Below are 12,396 nucleotides of genomic sequence, written 5' to 3'. Positions count from 1 at the left end.
TCTACCCAAAAAAGCGAAATTCATTTTTTTAAAAGCCAAAATCTTCCCCCTAAAAAGTGCAAATCTTCCAAAAAAGGGTGAAACTCCTCCAAAATGCCCCATGGAGGAGCATCTTTGGTGTTTCTCCCGCTGCCTTCCGGCACCGCTCTCATCCCAGTCAAACCCAGTTAAGATTTTTCCCTTCTGCTTCCATTTATTTTTGGGTTGGCTTCTCCTTTTTGGCCGTTTTGGCACCTTGCAGCTTCCTCGTGCTGCTCTGTGCCGGTGGCACACATCTTGAAACAGTTCTGGTGGCTTTTGAGTCAGGCCTAAAGTTCAACCACCCCCGCCCAAAGGCTCGGACTAAACCCAGCTTAGAGGAATGGTGTTTTCACAACGGGGAAAACCCCACCGAATCCTCAGGAAATGCCTCAAAGGTGACGAGAAAGTGAGGAAATGTCTGGATGTTTTCAGCAGGGAGCAGATTATTAATTTTTTCCCATTGTTTTTGCCGTTTTCCCTCCCCCGTTTTTTTTACTAAATCGTTCTTCAAAATAACTTTCATTATTTTGTTATTTTCTTCGGCCGGAATTTCGCGACGTGGATCTCCAAATATTGAGTGGAAATATGAATTCTTGCCAGGAATTCTTGCTCTTTACCAGCTACAGCTGGAGCCAGGAGATACGAGCTCTTTCCAAAAGGTTTGATCCCGGCAAAAATCCTGGAATCATGGAATGGTTTGGGCGGGAAGGGACCTTAAAGCTCATCCAGTTCCAAGGGCACGGACACCTTCCGCTATCCCAGGTTGCTCCAACCTCACCTTGGACAATTCCAGGCATGGAGCAGCCCCAATTCCTCTAGAAAATCTCCCTTGCTGAGAGATTTCATCCTGGAAAAATCCTCCAACTGTCTCACTTGGCAGGGTGGGACAATTCGAAGTTTTTATGGAATGATTTCCACTGATTTTCCTATCCTGTCCATCCTTGTGCTGAGCTGGAGTTTCCTGCTGGATTTGGGTCATTTCATCCTCCTGCAGTGGGAAAAATTGGGTTGCTCCAAACTGGATATTTTTTTCCAAAATGGATATTTTTTTCCAGAATGGGTATTTTTCTCCAAAATGGGTATTTTCAGGAGAAAAATGCCCACTGCTGGAAAACATGGATTTTTCCATCCAAGCAGGGAACAAGGACAGGGTGGATTTCTGTGTTAGGAGTGAAGTCACTGCAGAATAGAAGCAACAGAATTTGACTTCTTATTTTCTCCCTAAAAATTGGAATTTCCTAAAAAATGTAAAAATGCAGGAATCCTGCAGGATCTCTTCTTGGAGGAGCAGCTCTCCTTGAAGAGAGAGGACCCCTGCACCCCATACCAGTACCCCCAGTACCCCCTGCACCCCATACCAGTACTCCCAGTGCCCTTATGGACACACACCAGTGTCCCCAGTACCTCCTCCCCACACACACCAGTGTCCCCAGTACCTCCTCCCCACACACACCAGTACCCCCTGCACCCCATACCAGCGTCCCCACTCCTCCTTCCCTGCATCCACCAGCGTCCCCATTACCCCCTAACCCTAACCCGCACCAACCAGTACCCCCAGTACCCTCTTCCTCCACATACCAGTGCCCCCAGTATCCCCTCCCCACACGCACCAGTACCTGCAGTACCCCCTGTACCTGAACAGCCCCCAGTACGGCCGTTCCCCATCCCAGTACCCCCAGTACCCCCTCCCCGTTCCCCCATCCCGGTGTCCCCGGCCCCGCACTACAACTCCCGGCGTGCCCCGCGGCGGGGGGGGCCCTGGGAGGAGCTCCGTGAGGGCCCGCGCGCGGGAGGCGGAGCGGCACCAGGCCGGAGGCGGCGGCTGCGCGGGGCCGGGCCATGGAGAGCCCCGGCGGCAGCGGCTCCTGGCGGGGCGACATCGGTGTGTGGGGCCGGCCTGGGGCTGTGGGGTCGGGATGAGCCGGGGACACCTCGGGGGGAAATCTGGGAAAGGAGCTGGGCAGCGGAGCCGCGCCGGGAAGAGACGGGGGCTGCTCGTAGCGTCGGGTTCGGGGGATTGCGGGGTGGGCTTGGGCGGCTTGCGGGATGGGTTTGGGGCTTGCAAGGTGGTCTTGGGGCTTTCAGGATGGTTTTGGGGGTTGCAAGGTGGTCTTGGAGATTTCGGGATGGGTTTGGGCGTTGCAAGGTGGGTTTGGGGCTTTCAGGATGTGTTTGGGGGTTGCGGGGTGGTTTTGGGGCTTGCAGGAGGGATTTGGGGGTTGTAGAGTAGGTTTGGGGCTTTCAGGGTGGTTCTGGATGTTGCAGAGTGGCTTTGGGTGTTGCAGAATGGTTTGGGGGGTTGCGGGGTCGTTTTGGGGGTTGCAGAGTAGGTTTGGGGCTTTCAGGATGGTTCTGGGTGTTGCAGAGTGGTTTTGGGGCTTGCAGGAGGGATTTCGGGCTTGCAGAGGAGGTTTGGGGCTTTCAGGACGGGTTCGGGCGTTGCAGGGTGGATTTGGGGGTTGAAAGGTGGTTTTGGAGCTTTCAGGATGGTTTTAGCGCTTGCCGGAATGCTTTTGGGGGTTAAAGAGCGGTTTTGGGGGTTAGAGGGTGGGTTTTGGGGCTTTGCGGACGGTTTGGGGGCTTGCAGGGCGATTTAGGGGGCGAACGGGCTCTCGCAAGGACAGGAATAAGAGGATGCTCTTGGGACCGCCTCAGGGCGCGGGGAACGATCCCCGTTCCTCCCGCAATTCCCGCGGGCGCTGGTGTGGGGCTGGGGGAGAGGGGATGTGCCCACCTTGGGTGTCCCGATCCCGCCCGGGTGACCCCGGCAGGGCCGGAGCCGCTGCGGGCTCGTGTCCCCGAGCTGCGGCCGCTTCCCGGGGCGGGGCAGGGCCGGTCCCTGCCGGCGGCCGGAGCCATCCCTGATTCCCTGCCTGTCCTTCAGCGGAGCCGGAGCGGTGTCGCAGGATTAGGAATTCTGGCCCCGGCTGCAGCTTCCCTCCTCCAAAAGCCCGGGATGTGGATGTCATTCCAAATCCCTGCCGTGTACAGGGACACCTCCCACTGTCCCAGCTTGCTCCAGCCTGGCCTTGGATACTCTCAGGGATGGAGCAGCCACAGCTACTCTGGGAATTCCAGCCCCTGCCCACCCTCCCAGCCAGCAATTCCCAATTCCCAATCTCCCATCCAGCCCTGCCCTCTGGCACTGGGAAGCCATTCCCTGGCTCCTGGCCCTCCATGCCTTGGCCCCAGTCCCTCTGCAGCTCTCCTGGAGCCCCTTTAGGCCCTGCAAGGGGCTCGGAGCTCTCCATCCTCGGTTGGATTTGCTTCTCCTGCCATAAACCCCGAGGAGCCCTTCCCATCCTTGGCCTGGACATCAGCGCCGAGGCCCAGCAGGGTCTGGATGGTGTGTCCGTGTCCTTCCTGCAGAACGGGGAATTTGGGATCAGCTCTGCCCTCGGAGCCATCCCTGACCTGGACCTGCACAGATTTGCTCTGTCCTGGTCACATCTGGGGGTGCCAGGAGCTCCAGAGGATCTTGGAGCAGATGGAAGTCAGGGGCAGCTGCCCGTGGCAGGGAAGTTCGGATCCGTGAGGCAGGGATTGCTCCAGCTGCTGTTATCCCATGGGAATGGGCCAGAAAGGTGCCACGAGGCAGCTTCCTGAAATCCCAGAATGGGTTGGGTTGGAAAAGACCTCAAATCCCATCCCAATCCCATCCAATTCCACGGACAGGGAATCTTCCACTGTCCCAGGGTGTTCCCAGCCCCAATGTCCAGCCTGGCCTTGGACATTCCAGGGATCCAGGGGCAGCCCCAGCTGCTCTGGGAATTCCATTCCAGCCCCTGCCCACCCTCCCAGCCAGCAATTCCCAATTCCCAATCTCCCATCCAGCCCTGCCCTCTGGCACTGGGAAGCCATTCCCTGGCTCCTGTCCCTCCATGCCTTGTTCCCAGTCCCTCTGCAGCTCTCCTGGAGCCCTTTCGGGTCCTGCAAGGGGCTCTGAACTCTCCATCCTCGTTTGGATTTGCTTCTCCTGCCATAAACCACGAGGAAATCCAGGCAAGGAGAACCCTCCTGCCCAGGAGATTGGCCAAGGAATGAGGATCCAACAAGCCAAGGAAAAACCCTGCACAGCCCGTGCTGTGAAAACGCTGGGACTCAGAATTCCCTTTATTTTTATGGAGAGGATTCCTGAACCCTCGGAGCTGGTTTTGCTCACCGCTGCCTCAGCAGCAAAACCCCCCTGAAGGGAGGTGACGTTGGCACCTAATGGTGACCAACCGGCCTCGGCCTGTGCCAGGTGTCCAGCAGAGGTGGGAACTCATTTTTCCAAGTTCCATGGACTTTTTGGGAAGGTGTTTTTGAGGTGGGATGCTCCTCAGTTCCCTCTCCCAGCCATTCCATGCTTCTCCATGAATCCAGAATTTGGGAAGGTATTTTTGAGGTGGGCTGGGATGATCCTTGATCCCAGTTCCCTCTCATTCCAGCTGTCCCATGCTGCTCCATGAACCCAGAATTTGGGAAGGTATTTTTGAGGTGGGATGCTCCTCAATCCCATCTCCCTCTCCTTCCATCCATCCCATGCTCTTCCAGGAATCCAGAGTTTGGGAAGGTATTTTTGGGGTGGGCTGGGATGATCCTTGATCCCAGTTCCCTCTCCTTCCAGCCATCCCACGCTCCTGCAGGAATCCAGAGCTCCACAGATTCATGGAATAATTTGGGTTGAAAGGGTTGGAAACCCATCTCATTCCAACACCTTCCCACTATCCCAGACTGCTCCAAGCCCCACCCAACCTGTCCTGCAACAATTCCAGGCATGGAGCAACCACATCTCCAGGAATTCCGTTCCAACCCCTCCCAGCCAGAAATTCCTTCGCGTTACCCAACCCGCTGGATACCAAATCCCCATTTATCCATATCCTTGATTTTCTTTGTGAGCTCCTGGATGTTTTTTTCCCCCCTCTTTTCCAGCTTTCTGGGCCGACCGCACGCCGGTGCACGAGGCCGCCCGCAGAGGGGAGCTCCTGCAGCTGCAGCAGCTCATCGAGAGCGGCGCCTGCGTCAACGCCGTCACCTACGACTCCATCACCCCCCTGCACGAGGCCAGCCTCAGGGGCCAGGCCCAGTGCGTCAAGCTGCTGCTGGATGCGGGGGCCCAGGTGTGCATCCGCCTCTGATCCAGCCGGGAATTCCTCTGGATTGGTGTTTGGAAGCTGTTGGTGGGATCGGGGTTACGCCGTCAGCTGCAGAGCTAAAATCGGGGGGAGGCTCTGGGTAGATTTGCCCTGATGGCCAAGTTGTGGGTTGTCACTCCAGGAAAGATCTGGAGGGGCTGGAGCACGTCCAGGGAAGGGAGAAAGGAGCTGGAGAATTCCTGAGGGAGCTGGGAAAGGGCTGGAGTGGCTGAGGGAGCTGGAAAGGGGCTCAGGCTGGAGCAAAGGAGGCTCAGGGGGGACCTTGTGGCTCTGCACAAGTCCCTGACAGGAGGGGGCAGCCGGGGGGGTCGGGCTCTGCTGGCAGGGAACAGGGACAGGAGAGAGGGAATGGCCTCAGGCTGGGCCAGGGGAGGGGCAGGCTGGATTTTTGGGAAAATTCCTCCATGGAAAAGGTTGGAAAGCATTGGAATGGGCTGCCCATGGCAGGGGTGGAGTCCCCATCCACGAAGGAATTCCAAATCCCTGTGCATGTGGCACCTGGCGACACGGGGCAATGCTGACTTCACCCGAACTCCACGATGACGTGCAGAAATCCCTTCCCGACCGTAACATTCCCACCATTCCACGATGCCGTGAATCCCAGGCGAGGTTTTCCCGGCCTTTCCCGCAGGTGGATGCCCGGAACATCGACGGCAGCACGCCGCTGTGCGACGCCTGCTCCTCGGGCAGCGCCGAGTGCGTGCGGGTGCTGCTGTCGCACGGCGCCCGCGTGAACCCCCCGCTGTTCACGGCCTCGCCCCTGCACGAGGCCTGCATGAACGGTAAATCCCAAATCCCAGCTTTTCCATGGATAGCCGCGCCTCGGAGCGCGGGGAGAAAGCCCCACGTGGCTTCCTTTGGGTGGGAATCGTGCGGGCGCTGCCGGCGTTCCTGGGGGGTTTGTGGGTATGTCAGAGGGTTTTGGGGAATTTCCAGAGGTTTTGTGGGAAATGGCAGAGGTTTTTTCCCCTGGGTGAACTCGGATTTCCCCAGTTGAACTCGGATTTCCCAGTTTGAACTCAGATTTCCCAGTTTGAACTCAGATTTTCCTGTTTGAACTTGGATTTTCCTGTTTGAACTTGGATTTTCCCGGTTTCAACTTGGAATTCCCTGTTTTAACTCGGATTTTCCCATTTTAACTCGGATTTCCCCCATTTCAACTTGGATTTTCCCTGTTTTAACTCCGATTTCCCATTTTAACTGGGATTTTCCCCATTTTAACTCCAATTTTCCCCATTTCCACCAGGATTCTCCTGCTCTAACCAGGATTTCCCTGCTCTAACTGGGATTTCCCCCATTTTAACTCCGATTTCCCCTGTTTCCACTGGGATTTTGCCCATTTTAACTGGAATTTCCCCCATTTTAATTGGGATTTTCCCCATTTCAACTCCGATTCCCCCGCTTTAACTGGGATTTTCCCCATTTTAATTCCGATTTCCCCCATTTTAACTCCCATTTTTCCCGTTTCCACTGAGATTCCCCCGCTCTAACCAGGATTTCCCTGCTCTAACTGGGATTTTCCCCATTTCCACTGGGATTTCGCCCATTTCAACTCCGATTTTCCCCATTTCAACTCCCGATTCTCCCGCTCCAACCAGGATTCCCCCTCTAACTCCGATTCCCCCGCTTTAACTGGGATTTCCCCCATTTTAATTCCGATTTCCCCCGTTTCCACTGGGATTTCGCCCATTTCCACTGGGATTTTCCCCATTTTAACTCCGATTTTCCCGTTTCCACCGGGATTCCCCCGCTCTAACCAGGATTTCCCTGCTCTAACTGGGATTTTCTCCATTTTAATTCCGATTTCCCCCATTTCCACTGGGATTTCGCCCGTTTCCACTGGGATTTCTCCCATTTAAACTGGGATTTCTCCCATTTTACCTGGAATTTCTCCCATTTTACCTGGGACTTCCCCCATTTATCAGGGATTTCCCCCATTTCAACTCCGATTTTCCCCATTTCAACTCCCGATTCTCCCGCTCCAACCAGGATTCCCCCTCTAACTCCGATTCCCCCGCTTTAACTGGGATTTCCCCCATTTTAATTCCGATTTCCCCCATTTCCACTGGGATTTCCCCCGTTTCCACTGGGATTTCCCCCGTTCCAACTCCGGTTTTCCCCGTTTTAACTCCGATGCCCCCTTTTCCACCGCGATTCCCGCTCCTCTCCGTGCCGCAGGCAGCTCCGAGTGCGTGCAGCTCCTCATCGACGTCGGTGCCAACCTGGAGGCTCACGACTGCCACTTTGGGACGCCGCTGCACGTGGCCTGTGCCCGGCAGCACCTGCACTGCGCCAAGCTGCTGCTCCAGGCGGGTACGGCCATCCCGCCGGGAATCCCTCGGGAATCACCCCGGGAATCCCTCGGGAATCACCCTGGGAAGCACCTCCCCCTTCCCCCTCCCTCCCACCCTGCAGAATTCCCTCGAAGCTGAAGGGGTGGGGGGGGGGGGAAAAAAACCGGGGTTTTCCAGCGAGGGGATTCCATGCTTGGATCTTGTCCTGGGGTTGTGGAATTCCAGCCTTGGAAGTGGCCTCAGAGCCAGCTGGGATAGCGGGAATTGTCCCTGCCCGTGGAGCTGGAAAACAGTGAAGGTCCCGGTCCAGCCATTCCATGATTCCCATTCCCTTTCACAGACCAAAATCTGTGGAAATCCCCCCATTTCCTGCTGCGCTCGGTCGGATCCAGGTCTCACATCCCACTTTTCCTCTGGTTTTCCTGGGAATTTCACTTGTCCTTCCCTTGCCCTGGAGGAGACTCAGCCCAGGGCTGAGGATGGATTAATTGATTCATTATGGGAACATTAATTATGGAGAAATTCCATGTGAATTCCTGGCTTCCACCTGCTGGGATTCTCAATCTGGGGCACCCAGGAATTGCCTAAAAATTCCACTTTCTCCTTAATTCCAATTAATTCATGGAGCTAATTAAGCTCGGTTTGGCCACGCATCCCTAAAAAAATTTGAGTTCCGCCTCTCCCAGCTCTGCTGGAAAAGGCGGGTGATCAAATTCCAGCTTTTTTTTGGGAGCAGGGAAGGAGTTTTTTCCTTAAAATTTACAAAAAACTTGGAAAAATATCTGGAACTGAAACAGACCCCAGCTCTGGCTGAGCCGGAATATCCCACGGGAATTGCTGTGGGAATAATTCACCGTTCTCCCTGCCTGGAGTGGGAATATCCCATGGAGAAGGCTGGGAATGGCTTTGCAGGAAGCGATTCCCACCCAAAAACCGGGATTGAAATCCCTCCAGAAATGTCCAATCGGCCAAGCAAATCCAGGAGTGCTCAGATCCCAGCCTTTTCCTGGGATTTTTGGGAGACTCCCTCGCGTTTTCCCACTGATTTCCCCTCCCATCAAACCATTCCTTAATTTCAAGATGAGCCGGCTTTTCCCAGATGGATTTTTCCTGGTGTTCCCATCAAACCATTCCTTCATTTTGGGCGAGCCGGCATTTTCCAGGATGGAATTTTCCTTTTCCCCGTTTTCCCACCAAACCATTCCTCAATTCCAGGCCGAGCCCAGCTGTTCCCGGATGGATTTTTCCCTGTTTTCCCATCAAACCATTCCTTGATTCCAGGGCGAGCCAGGATTTTCCTGGATGGATTTTTCCCTGTTTTCCCATCCAACCATCCCTCAATCCCAGGCCGAGCCAGGCTCTTCCCAGATGGATTTTTCCCTGTTTTCCCATCCAACTATCCCTCAATCCCAGGCTGAGCCCGGCTCTTCCCAGACGGATTTTTCCCTGTTTTCCCATCCAACCATCCCTCAATCCCAGGCTGAGCCAGGCTCTTCCCAGACGGATTTTTCCCTTTTTTCCCATCCAACCATCCCTCAATCCCAGGCTGAGCCAGGCTCTTCCCAGACGGATTTTTCCCTGTTTTCCCATCCGACCATCCCTCAATCCCAGGCCGAGCCAGGCTCTTCCCAGACGGATTTTTCCCTTTTTTCCCATCCAACCATCCCTCAATCCCAGGCTGAGCCAGGCTCTTCCCAGACGGATTTTTCCCTGTTTTCCCATCCAACCATCCCTCAATCCCAGGCTGAGCCAGGCTCTTCCCAGACGGATTTTTCCCTGTTTTCCCATCCAACCATCCCTCAATCCCAGGCCGAGCCAGGCTCTTCCCGGACGGATTTTTCCCTGTTTTCCAGGTGCCAACGTGAACGCGGCCAAGCTCCACGAGACCGCTCTGCACCACGCGGCCAAGGTGAGGAACGCGGATCTGGTGGAGCTGCTGGTGGAATTCGGTGGGAATATCTACGCCCGGGATAACCGCGGGAAGAAGCCGTTGGATTACACCTGGAGCAGCAGCCCTGCCGCCAAGTGCTTGGAATATTACGAGAGTAAGCGGGATAAACCCCAAATCCCGGGAATTCCGGCGCCTCCCGCTGCGGGTGGGTTCTCCAATCTGTGTGATTGGAAGGATTTTAAGGATTAGCCCGGCCTTGGATATTCCAAGGTTTGTCCTTGTATTTTCCGGAGTTTCCTGCTCCCTCCACGCAGCTGCCGGGAATTCCCCTGGAGCTGCTTCCCGACACAAATTCCAGTTGGATTTTTAGTTTCCCTTTGGATCTGTATCCTTAAATTCCAGCAGCTCCAGGGCAGGTGTGGATTTGGGAAGCTGGGGATTAATCCGGCAGAAATCGGGAAGTTTGGGATAATCCTGGTGGATCCGAGTGGGTGATCTGGGGGTGCTGTTGGATTTTTGGGAATGGAGCAGCTGAGGGAGCTGGGAAAGGACCTGGAATGGAGAAAAGCGGGATCAGGGGGAACTTCTGGATCCCCAGAATTCCCTGAGAGGAGGGGGCAGCTGGGGGGATTTGGGATGTGATCCCAGGGAACGGGGACAGGAGGAGAGGGAACGGCCTCAGGCTGGGCCAGGGATTGGATTTTAGGGAAAATTTCTCCGTGGAAAAGGCGGTCAGGCCTTGGAAGTACCCAGGGCAGGGAGGAGTCCCCATTCCCGGAGGGATTTCCCTCTGGATGTGGCACTCGGGGACGGCCGGGAATGCTCGGATTCCATCCCAGGGGATCTTTTCCAACCAAAACGATTCCCTGGCTCCAGTAATCCCATCCAGGCAGGGGAGGGAGCCGGGATGAACCCGTTCCCAGTGGGAATTGCATCCCACCCGGGCCTGGGGAGGTAGAACCAGGCTCGTTCCCATGGCTGGGGAGATGGCGGCTGGGAATTCCGTGCTCTGGGGCAGCTCCTCCCCCTCTGATCCCGTTCCTGATCCCATTTTCCCTGCACAGACCCCTCTGAGCCTGTCCCAGCTGGGAATTCTGTGCTCTGGAGCAGCCCAGCTGTTCAGGGATCCCTCTGATCCCATCTGATCCCATCCGATCCCATCTGATCCCGTCCAATCCCATTCCCATCCCATTTTATCCCATTTCTGATCCCATTCCAGTCCCATCCGATCCCATTCCCATTCTGATCCCATTCCCATCCCCTTTTTCCTCAGGAACGCTGCTCTGTGTGTCCCAGCTGGGGATTCCCTGCTCTGGAGCAGCTCAGCCCTCTCTGATCCCATTTCTGATCCCATTCCCATCCCACTCCTGATCCCATTTTCCCTCAGGGTTGCTGCTGTGCCCGTCCCAGCTGGGAATTCCCTGCTCTGGAGGAGCCCATCCCATCCCAATCCCATTCCCATCCCGTTTTCCCACAAGGACGCCCCCAGCTGGGAATTCCCTGCTCTGGAGGAGCCCATCCCATCCGATCCCATTCTGATCCCATTTCTGATCCCATTCCCATCCCACTCCTGATCCCATTTTCCCTCAGGGTTGCTGCTGTGCCCGTCCCAGCTGGGAATTCCTGCTCTGGAGGAGCCCATCCCATCCCAATCCCATTCCCATCCCGTTTTCCCACAAGGACACCCCCAGCTGGGAATTCCCTGCTCTGGAGGAGCCCATCCCATCCGATCCCATTCCCATCCCGTTTTCCCACAAGGACACCCCCAGCTGGGAATTCCCTGCTCTGGAGGAGCCCATCCCCTCCGATCCCATTCCCATCCCGTTTTCCCACAAGGACACCCCCAGCTGGGAATTCCCTGCTCTGGAGCAGCCCATCCCATCCCATTCTGATCCCATTTCTGATCCCATTCCCGTCCCCTTTTCCCACAAGGACACCCCCAGCTGGGAATTCCTGCTCTGGAGCAGCCCATCCCATCCGATCCCATTCCCATCCCGTTTTCCCACAAGGACACCCCCAGCTGGGAATTCCCTGCTCTGGAGGAGCCCATCCCATCCGATCCCATTCTGATCCCATTTCTGATCCCATTCCCATCCCGTTTTCCCACAAGGACACCCCCAGCTGGGAATTCCCTGCTCTGGAGGAGCCCATCTCATCCCAATCCCATTCCCATCCCGTTTTCCCACAAGGACACCCCCAGCTGGGAATTCCTGCTCTGGAGCAGCCCATCCCATCCCATTCTGATCCCATTCCTGATCCCATTCCCGTCCCATTTCCCGCAGGAACGCCGCTGCGCCTGTCCCAGCTGTGCCGCCTCAGTGTGCGTCGCGCCGCGGGGCCGCGGGCGCTGGAGAAGATTTCCCGGCTGGAAATTCCCGCGCGGCTCATCCGCTTCCTGTGCTACGAGTGACGGGAAGGAGCGGCCCCGGAACGTGCCGGGAATCCGGACGGATCCCTGCTCCCGCCCCACCTCCCACCCCGCCGATCCCTGGCCATCCCATCCCGCTGTCAACGGGATTTGGGGGGCAGCAATTCCGCTTTTCCGCGCCTTGCTGGGAATCTCCTGGAATTTTTCGGCTCTCCCAGTGCTCCTTGGGATTCGCCTTCCTGAGTTTTCCCTGATTTGCTCGGTGGGATCCAGCCAGGGGGTGGGAACGGGATCGTTCTGGGGCGTGGATCATCCATCTCTTTTTGGAGGATCCAGTCTGGAATGGTCTGGGTTGGAATGAGATGGATGGGAATGATCCAACCTGGAATTATCCAGCCTAGAATGAACCAGCTGGGAATAATCCGGCCTGGAATGGTCTGGGTTGGAATGAGCCGGCCTGGAATGAGCTGGGTTGGAATGGTCTGGGTTGGAATGATGTGGGTTGGGAATGATCCAGCCTGAAAGGATCCGGCCTGGAATGATCCGGCTTGGAATGATCTGGCCTGGAATGAGCTGGCCTGGGATGAGCCAGGACAGCCAGTGTGGAATGATGCGGGTTGGAATGTGCGGCCTGGAATGGTCTGGCTTGGAATGATCCAGCCTGGAATGACCCATCCCGGCAGG

The 12,396-nt window shown here is 56.1% G+C and overlaps 1 protein-coding gene and 1 long non-coding RNA gene across 2 annotated transcripts; one reads left to right on the top strand and one right to left on the bottom strand.

The window, feature by feature from the left end:
• The first annotated feature begins 1,795 nt into the window (after window positions 1–1,795).
• Window positions 1,796–12,145, top strand: ASB13 (ankyrin repeat and SOCS box containing 13). The gene is made up of 6 exons (XM_032107293.1): window positions 1,796–1,903; window positions 4,936–5,123; window positions 5,791–5,941; window positions 7,338–7,472; window positions 9,307–9,498; window positions 11,627–12,145. Exons 1-6 carry the CDS (start codon window positions 1,861–1,863, stop codon window positions 11,752–11,754), a joined length of 837 nt encoding a protein of 278 aa, XP_031963184.1. The 5' UTR covers window positions 1,796–1,860; the 3' UTR covers window positions 11,755–12,145.
• LOC116443252 lies at window positions 6,861–7,343 on the bottom strand. Its single transcript, XR_004239793.1, has 2 exons — window positions 7,041–7,343; window positions 6,861–6,977 (listed from the first exon to the last, which is right to left on the bottom strand). It is a non-coding gene; the product is annotated as an uncharacterized LOC116443252 (long non-coding RNA).
• Window positions 12,146–12,396: the final 251 nt, after the last annotated feature.

This window comes from Corvus moneduloides, chromosome 4 (genome assembly GCF_009650955.1).
Source record: "Corvus moneduloides isolate bCorMon1 chromosome 4, bCorMon1.pri, whole genome shotgun sequence".
Classification (NCBI taxonomy): Eukaryota; Metazoa; Chordata; class Aves; order Passeriformes; family Corvidae; genus Corvus; species Corvus moneduloides.
This window is presented reverse-complemented; position numbering and strand designations above follow the sequence as displayed.